At 42.4% G+C, this 19,836-nt stretch overlaps 1 protein-coding gene across 2 annotated transcripts; it reads right to left on the bottom strand.

Moving 5' to 3' along the window:
- Positions 1–13,176: 13,176 nt before the first annotated feature.
- On the bottom strand, positions 13,177–16,386 carry LOC147859686 (uncharacterized). 2 transcript variants are annotated; one of them, XM_087324935.1, is made up of 4 exons: positions 16,240–16,386; positions 15,421–15,781; positions 14,455–14,639; positions 13,177–14,314 (listed from the first exon to the last, which is right to left on the bottom strand). In XM_087324935.1, the coding sequence occupies exons 1-4, from the start codon at positions 16,300–16,302 to the stop codon at positions 13,274–13,276; spliced, it is 1,650 nt and encodes a 549-aa protein (XP_087181061.1). In that variant the 5' UTR covers positions 16,303–16,386; the 3' UTR covers positions 13,177–13,273. The 2 variants fall into 2 exon arrangements, with proteins under 2 accessions (XP_087181061.1, XP_087181062.1); XM_087324936.1 differs by having other exon boundaries at positions 15,421–15,797; positions 16,240–16,368.
- Between the last annotated feature and the right edge of the window lie 3,450 nt (positions 16,387–19,836).

Here is a 19,836-nt window from a genome sequence, read left to right as displayed (position 1 = left end):
TCTTGGTCGTCCGATTTCGCTCGATCCTCATGCCCAGTATGTGACGGGCTTGTCTAAGTTCCTTCATCGCGAACTTGTCGTGAAGGCTCCACTTCAGCTTTCCGATCTCTGCTTGATTGCTTCTTGCAATCAACATGTCATCAACATATAGGATCAGATAAATCCTAGACTCGTTGGCCAGTTGCCGAATATACATGATTGGGTCGGAGTCGGATCGGCGATATCCAAGTTGCATGATGTGGGAGTCAAACTTCTGGTACCACATCCTCAGCGCTTGTTTCAGGCCATAGAGGCTTTTCTTCAGTCGACATACGAGGTGACTTTCCTCCCCCATCGCCGTGAAGCCTACTAATGGAGACATGTAGATGTCTTCTTCCAGATCTTCGTGTAGGAATGTCGTCTTTACATCCAACTGCTCTAGCTCTAGGTTTTTTGTTGCCACGACTCCTAGTAAGAGGCGGAGGGTGGTCATCTTGACTACTGGTGAGAATATCTCGTCGTAGTTGACCCCATGTTCTTGTTTGAACCCTTTCGCGACAAGCCAAGATTTGTACTTGGGTTTCTCTGAGTCAGATACATAATTGTATCGAAAAACCCATTTGCAAGGTAGCGGTATTCTTCTTGCTAGTAGTTCAACCAGCTCCCATGTCTGATTCTTGTGAATCGAGTCCATTTCGGATTTCATGGCTTTTAGCCATGTATCGGTGTCCGTTGCGGCCATAGCTTCTTCATAAGTGCTTGGTTCGCCTGCATCAATGTAGTTGACGTAGTCGAGGCCCCGTTTTAAAAACTCTGTTGGTCTTCGAGCTTGTCTAGATCTCTTGGGTGCCGAGATAAGTGGTTCAGATTCTTCGATCGGCTCTGTTGGGTGATCTTTGTTGAACCATTTGTGTCAGGAGTCTTGTTAGGTGACTCGCCCCTAAGTCGGGATTTCGGTGGTCTCACGTTGTCCTCCCCTATGGACTTTGTCGACTTGGTTCTGTTTCCTACTCGCATCTTGTTGACTTTGCCTTCTTTGACTCTTGTCGAATTGGCTTTGTCTTTGATGGCTTTGTCTTCGAGTTCGACTAGTGGACTTCCTACCGATTCAGAGTCGGTAGGTATGTTGTCGGCTTGGTGGAGTTCGATTGTTTGTCGAATCTCTTAGTTGGCTTGGTGGGTCGGTCCTTCTATGAAGTCTCTGTCGTCTTTGAAAGATACCTTTTTACCAACTATTTTTTGCTGAGAGAAGATAGAGTCTTCATTGAAGACTATGTCACTACTCTGGATTAGTTTCCGATTCTTAGGGTCACATAGCCGGTAGCCAAAGTCCCCATCGGTTCCGTAATTGAGAAATATGCATTTTGTTGCATGGGGTGCCAACTTAGTCCTTTTCTCCTAGGGGATGAACTCGTAGGCTTCGCATCTGAATACACGGATGGAGCCTATTGTAGGTCGGCTGTTTGCTTGACCATAGTGCCTATGGCATTTTGAGCCTGATTGCCTTCGACGATGATAGATTTACCAAATATATTGCCGTATGCAATGCCTCATCCCAGAACTCCAGCTTCAGTCCAGCTTGTTGATGCATTGTTGTCACCCTCTCTTGGATCGTTCTGTTGTTCTGTTCTGCCAATCCATTCTGCATGGGTGTGTAAGGAATGGTCTTTTGATGTTGGATCCCTTTGTTGGACAAGTACTGCTTGAAGGCTCTGGAGGTATATTCTCCTCTGTTGTCGGATCTGAGTGTCTTCACTCTATATCCCAACTGATTCTCCACTTCAGATATCCACCGAGTGAAGACCTCGAGCGCTTCGTCTTTAAACTTGATGGAGTAGGCCCAAGCCTTCTGTGTAAAGTCATCTAGAAAGGTGATGAAGTATTGGGAGCCTCCTAGTGATTGCTCTGGCATGGGCCCATATATATCTGTGTGCATGAGCTCTAGGGGTTGTCGTACCATCTCGTAGTGGAGAGCGTGCAGACTTCGGGTCTGTTTCCTGTATTGACAATGCTCGCAAAAGTCCATCTTCGCTTGGAGTTTTGGGATGTAGCCGACCGCCATCAACTTGAGATATATGACCAAATCTGCCATGCCATAGGTTTGGGTCGATCTTTTCGGCTACGTTCACGACCCCTTTTGGATTGATCGCCATCATTGGGCACAAGTTATTGTAGTTGTGACCGCCTCCTATCTTCAGGTTTCCTCAGATGATCATCCATTATTACCGACTCACTTAGAGTCGTTTTGTACCTGTCTTCGGCTAGCATGCCGATGGAGACCAGACTCCTTTTCAGATCAGGTACGTGCCGAACTCGGTGGAGGGTGATCATGTTGGCATTGGGCAATCGAAAGGGGACTTCGTCGGTCCCTGTGATTTTGCACTCTTGCCCGTTGCCTAGTCAGATTGTGCCGTTGGCGTCGGTTGAATAGTTCGCAAACCATTCAATGTTGGGGGTCACCTGGAATGTGGCACCGGAATCCAGTAGCCACGTGTGTGCATCTTGTGCAGTGTATAGGACTTCTCCGATCACTGAATCCTCTAAGGAGAGAATTTCTCCTGATCGGGTGTCGACAACGTTGATTTGGTTGCCGACTAGAGAGTGGTCTGAGTAAGGTCGTCCTCGATTTCGTTCGGATCGCCAACCACTCTCTTTCCTCGTGATTGACCAACAGTCGGAAACATTGTGGCCAACTTTTCTGTAGTGTGTGCAGAATTCACTTGATCGGCCCGTTCTCGACTTCGACCGCGGTCGGTTTCCCCTCATTTTTTATTGGTTGGTATTCTGAGTGATTTTGTCGGCTTGTTCAATCGTTCGACTTTGTCAGTTGAACGACTCGGTCGAGTGATGGGCTTTTGCCGATTCATCGATGGTAAGTCCCATCGATTTTTGTCGAATGTCCTCGGTGAGGACTTGGCCGATCGTCTCATCCAAATTTAGGATCGGTCGGCTATTGGTGTTTGTGGTGCAGAATACCTCCCAACTAGCTGGCAAGCTTGATAGGAGAGCAAGGGCTTTCACTTCTTCTTCGAAGTTGATCCCTTGTGAGGAGAGTTCTGACAACACCCGACTGAAGGTGTTGATATGAGAGGTAGCCGGATCGTTCTCTCTCATCTTCATGTTGAACAGTTGTTTGATCAAGATTAGTTTTGAAGATGAGGACTTTGTTAGGAAACAGGTCCCTCCGGATGGGAAATGAGAAGAACCATAGTGATGAGCAACTCGGTCGAGGCCGAATCCGGATGTGGAGTACCCGACAACGGAAGACCCGGTGAGAACCGGATGATGAGTACCCGGCAAGGAAGACCTGGTGAGAACCGGATGTTGCAGGCCCGGTGAGAACCTCTCATCGGATGGAAGGGACATATATGTAAATATGTCCCAAAGAACCCACTAGGGCTATATTTGTAAATAGCCTAAAAGTCATATTAGTATAAATATGACCTAGGGCAAACTTAATAATAAATATAGAGTTATTAGTGTAACTTTTGTACAGTGCGTAAGAGAGAGAGAGAGAGAGAGAGAGAGAGAGAGAGAGCGATATACAGAGATTGTGTCTCTATTGTAACCGCCGCTATGTGAAGATTGAGAGCAAGGGGTCGGTGCCTCTATGCTCCCTGTTGGATTACCTTACATAGTGATAGTTTGGAGTCTGTGGACTCCTATGGTTTTTCCCTATCAGGGTTTTCCACGTTAATATCCTGTGTATTCTCTTTATGTTTTGTGTATTTACCTCCATTCCCATTTCGTCTGTGTTTTTATTATCATCAAGTGATCTACGTTTCGGTTGTGGCCGGAGAGCAAAACGACACAGAAAAATGGACGATTCGTTGGGAGGCACGTTCAAGCTCACCGGCTCCAATTACTCAGTGTGGAAGTCGAAGATGAGGGACATGCTCGTGGTTAAAGATCTTTGGTTGCCGGTTTAGTTCGGGGACAAGTGACCGAACAAAAATGATGCCACAATATGGGAAGTGATGCACATGAAGACAACGGCGTACATACGGTGCTTCATCGACATGAGTCTATACAACAACTTCAATGAAGAGAGCAAGGCTCATGAGCTTTGGGAGAAGATCAACTTTATGTTTCAGAACAAAAATGTTGTTAATCAGGTTTCGGTATTTCGGAAGCTAGTAAGACTCCGGTACCAAGATGGCTCCAGCATGGCGGAGCACATGAATGCCTTCCAGGGGCTGATCCACCAGGCAACATCATTGGAAGTACCTCTCGCTGATGAGGTACTAGCACTACTCCTACTCGGTTCCCTCCCAGATAGCTAGGAGACGTTGGTTGTCACTTTGGGCAATGCAGGGCTAGAAGGGAAACGGTTATCTCTAGCAAGAGTGAAGTCCAGCTTGTTAGATGAGGAGGCGTGTCGGAAAGATAAGGATACGAGCTCTGACTCCAAAGCGCTCCTTACCGAATCGGAACGCGGAAGACAAAGGAATCGTTGTCCCTAGAACCGGGAAAAGTCGGGGACACGGTCAAAGTCAAGGGGGAGGCCTACTTGCTTCTATTGCGGCAAGCCGGGACACTTCCAGAAGAACTGTCGGCACTTCCGAAAAGACAAGGAAACCAACGGTACCGATTCGAAGCGGACACCGGGCCGGAACGGTAAAGATCGGAGGGGGCCGGACCGGAAGGGAACGACGGAAATTGCGGCAAGTGAAGAAGAGTTGATGCTCATCACCGAGGAGAGTGAACCTTGCTGGCGACGACACAACATGCGTTGTCGATTCTGGAGCGTCGTTCCACCTCACCCTGGATCGGAAATGCTTCTCATCCTACACAACCGGTGATCACGGTTGTGTCCGGATGGGGAATGAAGGTACATGCCGAATTGTCGGCATAGGAGACGTGTGGTTGACAACACCAACCAGATGCAAGTTGCTGCTGAAAGATGTCCAACACGTTCCGGAGGTTTGATTGAACCTGATATCAGCTGGTCGGCTAGATGATGAAGGCTACACGGGTAGCATCCGGAACGGAGTCATGAAATTTAGCAAAGGGAACCTGATAGTGGCTTGGGCTCGGAAGGTCAACACGTTGTACTTGATGAATGCCCGGAAGAAGTGAACGTGGCTTCCGACACTGCCGGTGAGTTGTGGCACAAGTGACTGTGTCACATGAGCGTGAAGGGGATGAAGAGGCTTGCCGATGACAACCTCATTCCGGTGAAGAACGTGCATCTTGAGAGGTGCACCGACTGCCTAGTCGGTAAGCAAAACCGAACCTCCTTCCTATCAAGGTCACCGATGAGACGTAATGCACCATTGGAGTTGGTGCATACCGATGTGTGTCAAGTGGACATGAAGTCACATGCCGGATCGCAGTACTTCGTGACGTTCATAGATGACCACAGCCGGAAGCTGTGGGCCACACCGTTGAAAACGAAGGATTAGGTACTATCCGTCTTCAAAGAGCTCCACGCGAGAGTGGAAAGAGAAACCGGCCAGAAGCTGAAGGCGGTTCGAATAGATAACGAAGGAGAATACCGGGGGCAGTTCGAGGAGTACTATCGCTCGAAGGGAATCCGGCTCGAATTTACCGTGCCGAAGACGCCTGAACTAAACGGGCTGGCCGAGAGGATGAACCGAACCATAATGGAGAGGGTCCGGAGTATGTTGGCGCATGCAAAATTACCCAAGAAGTTTTGGGCTGAGGCACTGTTGATGACGACATATGTGTTAAATAGATCACCCTCAGTACCCTTGGACGGAGACACGCCACAGAGAGTTTGGACCGGTAAGGAAGTGTCCTACCGGCATCTGAAGGTATTCAGGTGTCTTGTGTATGTGCATGTAGCTAAGGACCGGAGAGGAAAGTTAGATCCGAAGACCCGGCCATGCATATTCCTCGGTTACGACGACGATGAGTTCGGCTACCAAGTGTGGAACCCGGTCGACCAGAAAGTATTCTGGAGTCAAGATATTATCTTCATGGAGGATAAGATGCTCGCCGACTAGGAGTCGGAGAAGAAGATAATGAACTCCGAGTCGACCGGTAAGGAAAAATTTCGATTTGATGAAATGCAGTTCCAACCGACTTGAAGCCGGTTAGCACTCGATGAACCGGCCGGTGACGGTGAGGAGACAAAACTGGCCGAAGAGGAAGGAATAGGTGAAACTGAAATCAGACAAACCCCGAATCAGATTCGGATGAAGAGCAAATGGAGGAGCCGGTTACTGAAGCCCAAGGACGCAACTATCCTCTCAGAGAGAGAAGGCCCCCCCAGAGATTTCCGAATCCAGAGCACGTGTTACTAACCGATGGGGTGGAGCCAGAAAGCTTCGAGGAAGCTAAAAGTGACTCTCATAGCCGCAAATGGTTAAGTGCCATGCAGGATGAGGTGGATTCCCTACATGAGAACCATACGTACGAATTGGTGGAGTTGCCGAAAGGAAAGCGGGCACTCCGAAACAAGTGGGTGTACAAGTTGAAACCGGGAGATGCCGACAACCCTCCAAGGTACAAAGCCAGGATCGTGGTGAAGGGGTTCCAGTAGAAGAAGGGCATGGACTTCGACGAGATATTTGCCCCGGTAGTAAAGATGACTTCCATCCGGACGGTGCTGAGTATAACGGCAAGCATGGACCTCGAGGTAGAGCAGTTGGACGTGAAGACAACATTCCTCCACAGCGACCTCGAAGAGGAGATCTACATGCAGCAACCGAAGGGATTTGCGAAGAAAGGGAAGGAGCACCTGGTTTGCCGGCTAAAAAAGAGCCTCTACGGGTTGAAGCAGGCTCCCCGGCAATGGTACCGGAAGTTCGACTCCTTCATGACCAATCAAGGGTACCACAAGACGCAAGCCGATCATTGCGTATTTGTGAAGAAGTTCAAAGGTGGAGACTTCCTGATACTCCTCTTGTACGTGGACGACATGTTGATCGTCGGACGAGACCAAGTCAAGATACAGATGCTGAAGAAGGCCCTGAACCAGACCTTCTCAATGAAAGACTTGGGCCCAGCAAGACAGATATTGGGGATGCACATCATCCGAGACCGGTGTCGTGAAGATCCGTCACTACGCGCGGATCGTGAGGCGGAACCGCCGGGGTTCTGGACCGGAAGGATTCAAAGTCGGTACAAGCTTTGGCGCAAGCTTTAGCGAGAAAGTACTTGAGATAGATTGGGAAAGAGAGAAGTTGAGATTAAACGATTGAGAGAGATTGATTGAACTTTTATCTTTAGATTTAAGAAACAAGTTACACGATCAATTTGATAACGAATTTCTCCTTCTTAATTTCATAACAAAAAAAAACGTGTTTTTTCTCCTCCCCCTTCCTTCTTTTATAGATGCTCTCACGTATATGATGCATGTGAGGGTACAAGACATGCATAAATTGCATGTTTGCCATTTTGCGTTTATGTATTACATGTGGTGCATGATAACCATGTCACTCATTTTAGCTCTCATGTATGAGAATTTACATGTAAAAGTACAATGATAGAAATACTAAATGGCATGGCTTAATGGTAAGCCAATTGACTCCTAACTTGGAGGTGCAAGGTTCGAATCCTTACTTGCCCCACCGCTGCCAGATATCGGTTTGCTGTCGGATGCCGTCGCCGGTTGCCGCCGAATAACGATGCCCCGCCGGATGCCGTTGTCTCACCGGCGCCGGATGCCGCCGCCGGATACCGGTTTGCCGTCGAATGCCGTCGCCTGTTGCCGCCGAATACCGGTGCCCCACCGGATGCCGTCGTCTCACCGGCGCCGACGCCGGATACCGGTTTGCCGTCGGATGTCGTCGCCGGTTGCCGCCGAATACCGGTGCCCCGCCGGATGCTGTCGTCTCACGGGTGCCGGCGCCGGATACCAGTTTGCCGTCGGATGCCGTCGCCGAATGCCGCCTCCATCGCCGGTCCGTTTTTGGTTGGCCAAAACCCTTTACGAGTAGCTAGCCCACCTCCACTCTTAGTTCAAGTTACCTTGAACTCTCTATGCTCCACACATAGACACAAAGATAATATCTTTTGCTCTACCTTATATATGATGAGAGCCGTATTTGTCGTGCCTATGTGGGATATCTCACAATTTTCTCTTTTCCTTTCACAAAATTTATACCCTTATATCTTGACATTTAGTTGTCCGTTTCTCGTGTAATAAAGTGCATTCGAAACCTCCATCATTTTGTACTTAGATATTAAATTTATTTAAAATGTTATCTTCACAATTATTGTATTATGTGATTCATACTCGATTTCGTACATTTTATGGGATTTTCACACTATTGCCAAAAATCTTCACGACACCGGTCAAAGAAGCAATTATGGTTGTAATAGGAGAAATACGTGACAAAGGTGCTTTAGCGGTTCAACATGTTAGAAGTGAAACCAGTTGGATCGACACTCCCGGCAAACTGTAGACTATCCGGTAAGCAAAGCCCGAAGATGAAAGCAGAGAAGGCGGATATGGTGAAGGTTCCATATGCCTCTGCCGTCGGGAGCTTAATGTACGCAATGGTGTGTACTCGACCGGATATTGGATATGTAATCGGAGTGGTGAGCCGGTTTATGAGCAATCCCGACAAGGAGCACTGGAACGCGGTCAAATGGATACTCCGGTACTTGAAGGGCACTTCGAATATGTGTCTCCGATTCGGCTCTAGTAAACCTCAACTTGACGGTTTTACCGATTCAGACATGTCGGCTGATGTGGATACCAGCCGGTCTACATCCGGGTATGTAATGACATATGCAGGGGGAGCTGTTTCGTGGCAGTCAAGGCTGCAGAAGACGGTTGCATTGTCAACCACGGAGGTGGAGTACATGGCGATTGTTGAAGCCGGCAAGGAAATATTATGGATGAAGGACTTCATCGGAGAGCTCGGTATCCAGCAAGATGAATACCGGCTCTATTACGACAGTCAAAGTGTCATCCACCTTGCTAAGAACGCAACGTACCATTCTAGGACGAAGCACATCCATCATAGGTATCACTGGATCTGGGAGCGAGTAGAAGATCGAGAGTTCGCGCTGATGAAGATCCACACGGCCGAGAACGGGTCAGATATGTTGACTAAAGTAATGATACCCAACAAGTTGGATGCATGACGGAAGCGGATCAGACTAGTAAGATGTCCCATGCCGGAGTGAAGGGGGAGTTTGATAGGAAACAGGTCCCTCCGGATGGGAAATGAGAAGAACTGTGTTGATGAGCAACTCGGTCGAGGCCGAATCCGGATGTGGAGTACCCGACAACGGAAGACCCGGTGAGAACCAGATGTTGCAGGCCCGGTGAGAACCTCTCATCGGATGGAAGGGACATATATGTAAATATGTCCTAGAGAGCCCAATGGGGCTATATTTGTAAATAGCCTGAAAGTCATATTAGTATAAATATGACCTAGGGCAAACTTAATAATAAATATAGAGTTATTGGTGTAACTTCTGTACAATGTGTAAGAGTGAGAGAGAGCGATATACAGAGATTGTGTCTCTATTGTAACCACCGCTAGGAGAAGATTGAGAGCAAGGGGTTGGTGCCTCTATGCTCCCTGTTGTATTACTTTACATAGTGATAGTTTGGAGTCTGTGGACTCCCGTGGTTTTTCCCTCTCAAGGTTTTCCACGTTAATATCCTGTGTATTCTCTTTCTGTTTTGTGTACTTACCTCCATTCCCATTTCGTCTGTGTTTTTATTATCATCAAGTGATCTACGTTTCAGTTGTGCCTGGAGATTAATCTGTGTATTCCACGTCAGACTTTTTCTCAACTTGTAGCTTCTCCCATAATGAGAACGTTGTCGTCTCTTTTGCCATGCTGAAGTAGACGTTTTCGACTAGGTACATTCGAATGGTGGATCGTGCGATTTCGTCCATTGATCTCCACTCATCGGCTTACATTGAAGCAGGGTTTTCGGAGTGTTGAATGGCCTTGGCTCGTCTTCGACTAATCAGTACATCCTGCATCATCTCCTTCCATAGAGCAAAGCTTTTGCCGTCGAATTTTCGGATCTCAACTCCTATACCGGATGTTGATGCCATGATTCTTTTGAAAGTGAGATTTGTTAACCTGGTCTTTTTCCTTTCAGCTTTTTTTGTTGTTTGTTGTCACCGAGCCACGGATCACTCTCATACCAGTTGAGGGACATATATGCGCGGAAACATATGTGAGGATCTATCGATTGTGCTAAGCAAACAACACAGAAGGAGGGCAAGAAGATATCGACAGATGTTAGATACACAGATGAAGTTTTAATGGAAGCTCTCTTTATTTCTGTTCTCTCTCTCTCTCTCTCTCTCTCTCTCTCTCTCTCTCAGAGACTCTGTACATGAATGATCAAGCGATGATCTCTCTTTACAACGTTAGGTTATCGCTTATATACTAAGCCCTAACTATATGGACAGATTCACACTAGGATACAAAGTGGAAGGAGTCGGCCTTTTATGCCAACATTGGATGCATGTAAAGTTTGTCAAGGATTAGATGACCCAAAGGTGGTATCTGGATATGTTGAATATGAACATGATGAGTAAGATTGATTTGCTTTGAGCATATGCAAATTCATGGTATGTTTCAACTATTGAGGAAGTGCTCAATCAAGTCTATCAAACGAAGGACTCATGGCTAGCCATTGTCTTACACAAGAAGGGTTGGGGAAGGATAATCACTTCCTTTCCATCATTTTGTATTTTGTAGCTGATATGTTTTTTAAAACTAATGGAAGGATGTGTTTTCTAAAAATAAAATAAAAATGTAGCCTTTTGTTGTGGATATTAAAGAGTAATCTTTAAATTGTCGAACTTCTCCTTATTAAAATGCAATGTAAAATTTTAATCAATGAGTCATTTGATTCACATTCCTACTCACAAACCTACATCAAGAAAACCAAATCTCGTGCACTTGTAAACTATTGACCTATCCACATTCCATGTTGGTGTTCCCCTCCAATACATGAGGTAACACAAAAAATTATGATGTAGAAATTTGAGTGAATCTATCTTATTTGATGAACCTTCTTAGAAAAATCATTTGTGTGCATGTAAACATAGCACGCTACCAAAGACCTATTGCCATTGGTGACGAATGACTATTGTATTTGATACCGATAAATCATTGTCAAGTCAAATACTCGAGGAAAATGGATATATAGCTCACCTTGAAACATATAAAAACATCTATTTTTTCTTGAAGAACTTGCAAATACCTACCAAAGCATAATACACATACATAAGTGCACAATGTGGCCACATATAAAAAGTCTACTTGACTGATAAGTTAGAGTCATGCTTTATACAACAAGAGTCATTGGTTCAAATATGATGACAATAGATGAACTTATTAGATATCATGATTGCCAGACAAATATCTGAAGTTCAAGAAATGTGCATGGTATAAAGGGGATTTTAACGTAATGATGTTCAAAACTTCTAATGGAGATTGGGCCCTCTTAAGACCTAAAAATTAGCCTCTATTGCACTTTTCTTGCCTTGCATATTTTTTAGACAACTTGAGCTAATTGAAAACACCTTTCAACTTAGTGAAGATCAAATTTAGTTGCATGTTCCACCTCATTGACCAATACTATTACTTGATTATTACCTACCATGAAGAAACCATCCATTAATGCCATGGTGAGTCATTGCTCACCTAGCATATCCTTATGATTCTCACATTCAAAGCTAAAAGAAGTAGTGCATGGTTTGGTAGTATACCAAATCTTACCACAATTGGTAGATAAAATGATTTCCCAAACCTCAAAGTTCCAAATGATTCTATTAGGGGTGATTGTGACACTTTGCCCATTTAGCATATCCTCAGGATTCCCACATGCAAAGCTAAAAGTAGTGTATGGTTTGGTAGAATACCAAATCTTACAACAATTGATAGTTAAAATGATTTCCTAAACCGCAAAATTCCAAATGATTCTATTAGCTTGTGACACATTGCTCATCTAGCATATCCTCAAGGTTCCCACAAGAAAAGCTAAAAGAAGTAGTGTATGGTTTGGTAGCATACCAAATCTTACAACAATTGGTAGTTAAAATGATTTCCTAAACCTCAAAGTTCCAAATGATTCTATTAGCTTGTGATGCATTGCTCATCTAGCATATCCTCGGGATTCCCACATGCAAAGCTAAAAGAAGTAGTGTTTGGTTTGGTAGAGTATACCAAATCTTACCACAATTGGTAGATAAAATAATTTCCCAAACCTCAAAGTTCCAAATGATTCTATTAGGGTGATTGTGACACATTTCTCATCTAGCATATCCTTAGGATTCCCACATGCAAAGATAAAAGTAGTGCATGGTTTGGTAGTATACCAAATCTTGCCACAAATGGTAGATAAGTGATTTCCCAAACCTCATAGTTCCAAATGATTCTATTAGGGGTGATTGTGACACATGTAACTTTCATGGAGAATTAGTACTAAGATATCAACAATAGTAATTGAGGGTCATCAAGATTGGGTCTACCCAAAAACTTGTTTTTAGATGAATATAATTTGTAAGGACCCAGGGACACAAGTATGGTTGGGTGGCATGACCAATACTTTTTGCTTCTAGAATGAAGAGATGGATTTGACCAAAGAGCTAGTTAGCATTAATATGCCCTTTGTAGCCTTTGGAAAAAAATATGACATTAATCCAATTATAACAAAAGATACTAGTGGACATGCAAGAACAATCGAATTATACTCACATGAAAACTATTTGAACCATCGAATACAATTAGCATATGGATTTCACAATGGTTCCATATGGATTTTATAAAGTGGAAATATGTGTTCACAAGAGAAGTGACATAACTATGAGATACTCATCATAACATTGGAAAACTACAATGCTGAATAGTGACGCATTACCACCTACCTCTTTGTGCCATGAATGAGTGCACAAACTGTGAGAACCACAAAATATTGACTTTAGCAAGCTAATGATAAAGTTATAAATTTGGTTCAACAACATCAATCATAAGAGCTCACTACAAGTGGTAGACATGTGTGCCATTTTGAGTTCATGATTTTCATCAAATAATATTTCTTATAAAGACACAAAACATAGCTGAGAAAAGATGATTTGAAATTTGAACATATTCTAGGGTTTCAGGATATAGTTAAAACATGTAAGTAATTATTTTTCTCCAAGTTATACAATAGGAGAGTCCCTTCGTTGGTCATAACTTAAACACCCAACCAATTCACTCCGAAAATGCCATCAAAATTTCTAGCTGATAACAAATGCATAGTTGAATGATAGTTGATGTATTTTGAAAGATTTCATCTTACAACAATGGTATCATCATCATCTAGGTAGTATACACACATGTTGGTGGCATTGATTCATTGCCACTTCATAGACAGATGATGATCAAGAACCGTACAATTCCCTACTTTCTTGCTATTCATGTCATCTATGTTAGGTTCATCATCCTCATCCTCAGCCTCATCAGGTTCATCGTCATCTTGGGCCGAGGCAACAGCATCATCTTGCTCAGATCCATTTTCGGCCATGTACCTCCAACCTGGAATTACTTTTTGCAAGCGAAGTGTGTTACTTTCCTCAACGTTATTATTGGCATTATAGTGTCCACCAGGTAATGATGACCTTGCATTTGTACTATCCTTCCTTGCATCATAGCCGTTTGTGTTTCTGACACATAAATTTGTTTGTTGATTCATTGCAGCCATAAAAGAAGAGTCTCCAACAATTACACCTTGGGGATCTACATTGCCAGAACTCTTCAAAAAGCTTACAATGCTTTCTTTCATACCAAGACTTTGATTGAAATTGTTATCCTTTCCCGTTGCATGGAATGTGCTAGGCCTAAAATGGTTGAGGTGATGATCTAAATGACTAAAGGCTGAGTCATCTTTGGTCATGACGAGCATGCTGTCAGAGGATCCTTGGCATTCTTCCATATGCTTCCGTGGGCTTTTAAGTAACCCACCTTCATTTGTAATTGTATCTACTATAAGTGAGCACTCTTTTGTACCTGTCATAGTTGGTCGATATACTTCTTCAATGGCTTGGCATGCTATTGTGTACTTCTCTTTTTCTTCCAATTCAGGTTCCTTTCTCTGGGTCAAGTCGAGCTTCTCAGCATTAGCCCTTAACTTTCTAACTGGCACCGAGGCACGATCAGGTATATTGGAAATTGTTGGAATTGGAGACATAGTAGGAGTAGCTTTCTTGTGCCGGCTTCTCTTTGTGATTGATGGAGGAGTGAGAAGGGTGGACTCAGTTCGATGTGCCTTCATTGCTTGAACATCGGCCTCTAGCTTAATAATCTTGCCTCTCTGGAGGGAGATCTCAGCATCGGCTCTTGCAACTGCAGCCCAGAGCTGAGTTGTTGTTGTCCAAAGGTGCATATTCTCCATAGACTTGAGTAGAGAAAAATAACCAAGCATAAAATTCTGGTGGTTAGATAGATTGATGGGATTCTAAAGATAGCAATATTATCCCAATTCAAAAAAAGTAAATGAAGAGAAATTACCTAACAATAGATACAGAAACACGGTACCTGAGCTTCCCACATTTGGACATGTTTTTGTGACAAGCCTGGTGGCGGCTTTATGAGACCACGTTGGTTTGTCCCCATTGGTAGTATAGGTGGTGGTGCACAAGGATACCCATTTCCATAGCCAGGAAACAGATACGGAAAGGGTGGTGGATAAGGATTATGAACCCACCATGGATCCCATGGTCCTGTGAATATACATAAAGACCGACCAAAGTCTTGTTTTAGAGCAGGAAATGATTTATTTCTTCAGCAAACATGTGCTATGAAATAGCTCATTTGTATGATACACTTGTTGCCTTTAAATAGTAGGCATGCAATAATAAGAGCAGGTGAAAGAACTTTTGAGTTTTCACAATCCATTTCTCTAGTTTTTTTCCCCTTCTAATGGACATATAGGAATTTGTATCCAAATGCCAATGGACTATATGTTTTTCGGTAATTGCTATGGCATCCCAATATCCACCACCTTATGTGATACACAATCAAAGTAGTTCCATTTAGATGCCTTTCAACTGTATTTCTTCACCTGTTTGTGGCCACATTACATCTTATATGAACCAATTCCAAGAAGTTCTACCCAAAATTTCCTTCACCATTTGCATATAAATCAGAATTCTCCACCGTTATTGTGAATCCAATCTAGACAATTCTAACCAATGCCTTCTCCAAAATTTTCTTCACCATCACAATTCGCCACCCTTATTCTTCTTCATTTTTTATATCATTATGTGAACCCAATGTAAGCATGGAATTTATTTTATTCCTCGTCATTTGTGACTACATTACAGCATTTCCATAGTTGTGTGAACCCAATCTAAGCATTAATATGTTTATAGACACATCAGCATTTTCCATTCTTAAGGAACCTGAATCTTAAGCATAAATATGGTATGAATGCAACTCTAATTTAAATGAAAATTCTATGCTAGAATTCATGCAAATCCCCAAAAAAATACACCTACATACCCGGCAATGGTGGTGGTAGAAAGGAGAATGGTGGTGGGGGTCTCGGGGCACCTTGTTGCCATGCAGTCTCCCCTGAAGTAGAGTGGAGAGAGGGATGTGGTCCCCCTCCTTCGGAAGGGAGAGATTGATGGGCTCCTTGTGATTGCAGTCGTTCCTGTGTTTGTGCTTGGGCCTGTGTCTGGGCATGTGATGCCTCTCCTGGCATCCGAACATATGCCGATTGTGACTGACCTGATGGATGTTGGGCAAATGGCCAATAGAATGGTGGAAAATAAGGTTGTGTTGGGCTATCACTTGAAGCAATCTTTTTGTTGATGGAGTTACCCTCCGCCTCTGTTTGCCATATATGCCCATCTCCATTCTACAATGCACAAAGACTAATGCAAAATTTAAAAATGATACAGTGTTCTTGGGAATATTTCCTTACTAACTGGCTGAGTTTCCTCTTCAGACATGAAAGATAAAATGCCATACAATATACAGGAATTTGGTAGGACATTCCTGTACTTGTGCATAATAATACAAGGTTTAATGGCATCTTCATCATGTAAAAAAATGCAATTTTTATATAACTGGAATCTTCATGCTGAGAATAATGCAAGAATTTATGGAATCTCCATCAAAAAACGTAAAAACAAGATATCAACTGGAGATCCGACCTTTTTCAAACCCATTCTGAGCAGAAAAAAGAATCAAGGACGGCTCCTTCTCCACTCTCTCTTCTTCAAATTAAAAGATAAGAACAGAGCAGAACAGAAAGAAAGCGGGGAGGGCAATAAGGGGAGGTATGGCTTTTTGAAGGTTTTCTTTTTTATTTACCTGTGCAGCATCAGCAGAGCCATTATTAGGAAGAGGCCTCCCACGCCTTTTCTTCCTCTCCATTACCTTCTCTGCTTAATCTGGGAGCATCGAAGAAGCTGCGACAGAGTTTGAGAGAGCAGAAGGAGCCAGAGAGCGCGATGAGATCAGAGAGAAGAGAAGAGAAGAGGAGGGAGGGGTACTCTGTTTCTTCTTTCCTTCTTTCTTTCCTTCCTTCCTTTTCCTTCTCATTCACTCACTCCAATGTCAAAAAAAGTCCTCTTCATTTCAAATTTGAGGCAGGAATTCTAGTTCTTGTTGCTTGGGAAGTTGTGAAGTTGTGAAGAACTCAGGGGATGGCTACCTATTGGCCTCATCATCTCATCTCTCTCGCCTCGCCCCGCTTCCTCCCTCTGCACCCGACATTACATTACGGCCCCAGAAAGAACCACCCGATTGCAATACATTCTATTGGCAAGACATGAATTTCGGGTGATACATATCTGCCCCTTCCCACAACCAATTTTGGATCTGCTCACCTGATCTTTTCCACAACCAAGCATTGCTAGGCTCTACTCAGCTAAACATGCATCCTAAGGACTTTAATAATGTTGCTATTATATCGCGCAAACCTTGTGCTTTTCTGTGTGTTTGTGAACCTTGATGAACAACTCTGGGTAGTGTTAGACTCTACTTAGATGAAGATCTATGGAGTCTGTGTGTTGTTGTATTGCATTGGTCTTGCGCTTTTTGTGTTTGTGGAACTTGATGAAATGTTCGGTTTAGATGCCTTGGTAAATGTCACCAATTAAGCCTCAATCCACATGTTTTAATATAACAAATACTTAGCAAAACATGTATGATTGTCATCAACATCTATTACTCCTCTTGATACATGTTGCTCTCCATGTTCTTGGAAACTTATGAACTCTAATGAGGAACACGTGGACCTTATCAATTGTTTAGTGCACATGCTTTCCCTAAGCAACATCTTCACACTTTTAGTAACGTAGCATTCATTGTCTTTTGTGTGATCCACATAATTTGATGGATTGACGTTGTCACATGTAGAGCATCAGACATACTTAGTTAGACACATGCAATACAATGTACAATTCCTTCCCTCTTCCTATATTTTGCTCATCATGTGTTGAGGAAGTTATGAAATTTGTTGAGGAAGATGTAAGCACTCCAAAACATTATATCTTTCTTGTTGGGAAGGTTCACTATATACTCGACTTCTCAATAGCAAAATATTTGAAATTCAATTTTGATTCTAGCTAATACCTACCCATTGTATTATTCATTATTGCTAAAGAGTGTGTTAATAGTTCTTTCAAAAGCCTTAAATTATTGTTCATTGTTGCTCACATAACAATTTGTGGTGATTCTTGTTATCATCTTGGAATCCCTTAGAGCATCAGTTCTTTGGTCTTGCCATGGATCTTTGAGTAGAGTTGTTTTGTATTCACACCAATAGATTTGTATGCTAAGCAAATAAAAAACATGATGAAGACATCAAGGGTACAGGCATTGTTCTAAGATGAGAATTTCCTTGCTCAACATAAATATGTGATAGCTTGCAACATAACCACGCACTTAACAAACTTAGTAAAGGTAAATGGCAATCCAAAGTCTTCTACTCATTACTTACATGTGGTCAAATTACAATTGAATTAGTGGCTTTTGTCACAATGGCGTTGGCATGTTTTGCCATCACACATCTTAGCAATCCATGTTTCCAGCATGTTAAAGCCTTACATTCTTACTTATCCATGTTTTTTGGAAGTTAAAAAGTCTTGCATTATTTGGAGACAAGCCCCCTATTGTATAGGCCTTACAAGGTGCTTTTTATGAACTCTAACCATCATTGCTTCTAATAATAGCTGGGTGAATTCCATTTGGTCATTTTTACTACTATGTGGATTGATTATATCTAGGAATGCCATCAATTGATTATTCCAAGCATTCGAACTCATGATTTCTTAAATCGGCAACTCCATGTTTAAATGTAGAAGAATATTGAACAAATAAATATAAGCAAAAAAAGATTCCAACCATGTAGATGGAGATAACTTGGAATTAAGATGCAACTTTTGACCAACTTGAGTGTGAAACTAGCAATGTAACCTCATCATCGACCTTTCTTTGTCTTTTTCACAAGCATAACTCAAACAAAAAGGTATGGCTTTAACTTCCACTTTGTTTTATTGATCAAGGGCATGTCTTGACTTAATAACATTCACCCCTATTCTATTGAGGATGTCGGGAGAAAATAATCTAAATATGCTTGTATGTTTTGAAATCTCCATGGGATTTCATGCCAATGTATACAATGCGGTAAATGGGTACATACATAGTACATACCAGTGACCACTTAAAGGTGTCACATTGTGGTTTATACAAGCTTTATGGCATTTCCCTTTGATGAATGATGAATCCACGAGATCCAGCTTATATTTTATAAGTATGAAATATATACTAATGATGAAAGTAACATGCAAAGTTGGAGTAATAAACCATTATAAACGACAAATAACCAAGAAATGGATGATGGACGTAAGTTGGGTCATATATATCCTAGAATGAGTAATGCAACAAATCACATGCAAATTGAGGCAATATCTTATGTACTTGGTCAATGTAGTGTCTTTTCATCCTATAATTGATGCATTTTAACGAATGATCACCATGCCAATGAAATGAGAATGCTCTCAAAATCATTCTTATTTCATTTAGAGATCATAAACATAGAAGATAGAAACATACATTGAAAGTTGATAGAACTCTTGAAAGTGTACCACTTCGTTTCACTTTGGTTGAGTCTTTCACATTAGGCTGGAACGAGCTAGAAATCAAAACTCCTCAAAGGTCCTAAACCATAAGTCTAACATTACATCATGTTTTCAATGAGGTGCATGATGTTTCATAATACTAATAGTAAATCATGCATAATTAGTAGTGAACCCTCTTATAGACTTTTGGTTATTGTGTGTAGATGTTACACAACATGATAAAATAGTGCCGTGCATGTTCTCATAGTTAACCTACTCAAGTGGCATTTTTATCGAAATTTGGGGCCCGTTTTCAAAAAATGACATAATTTAGAGCAAATCAATCATTTTCTTGCTACTATCTAGAAGTATATACATATGTTTATATTTATTTATTCATAGATCGAATTAACGAAGATTTTAGTATTGGTTAATTAACAACTAAAGAATTTTCTTGATATTCCATCTTTGCTCTAAAATTAAGCAAGGAGAATACACTAATTGTTTGCTAATTTTCATGCATAGCTCTTCCAAAAATTTCGTAACCCACCTTCTTTTGAAGAGGATAAGACCCCTAAGAAACCAGTTTGTATTTGCGAATGATAATGCCTATGCAAATTCAATGCATGAAAAGGGCCTAACGAAAGTACTAGACATATGCGGACTCCCACAATTTTTGTGCGCACAACTTGTTCGTGTCAATTCAGTAAAGTTTTGCTTACTTTTGAGATCCTAATAATAATATACTTCTTAGTCACATGCCCATAGTTATTGTGTACATTATTGAGCGTGTTTCAATTAAACACTTCTTACTTATTTTATAAGTTTTCTTGAATGGACTCAT

Source organism: Azolla caroliniana, unplaced genomic scaffold (genome assembly GCF_043228905.1).
Source record: "Azolla caroliniana isolate FFs.n. ecotype wild unplaced genomic scaffold, voAzoCaro1.0.p SCAF_9, whole genome shotgun sequence".
NCBI lineage: Eukaryota > Viridiplantae > Streptophyta > Polypodiopsida > Salviniales > Salviniaceae > Azolla > Azolla caroliniana.
The sequence above is the reverse complement of the archived record's forward strand: the minus strand, read 5'-3'. Positions and strand labels throughout refer to the sequence as shown.

Bases quoted from the DNA above. Each gene is read 5' to 3' on its own strand.
- LOC147859686 (XM_087324935.1), bottom strand. From the start codon at position 16,302: ATGGAGAGGAAGAAAAGGCGTGGGAGGCCTCTTCCTAATAATGGCTCT. The intron at 15,782-16,239 runs GTAAATAAAAAA...TGTGCATTGTAG, and splicing joins GCTCTGCTGATGCTGCACAG to AATGGAGATGGGCATATATG. The intron at 14,640-15,420 runs GTATGTAGGTGT...GTATATTCACAG, and splicing joins TCTACCACCACCATTGCCGG to GACCATGGGATCCATGGTGG.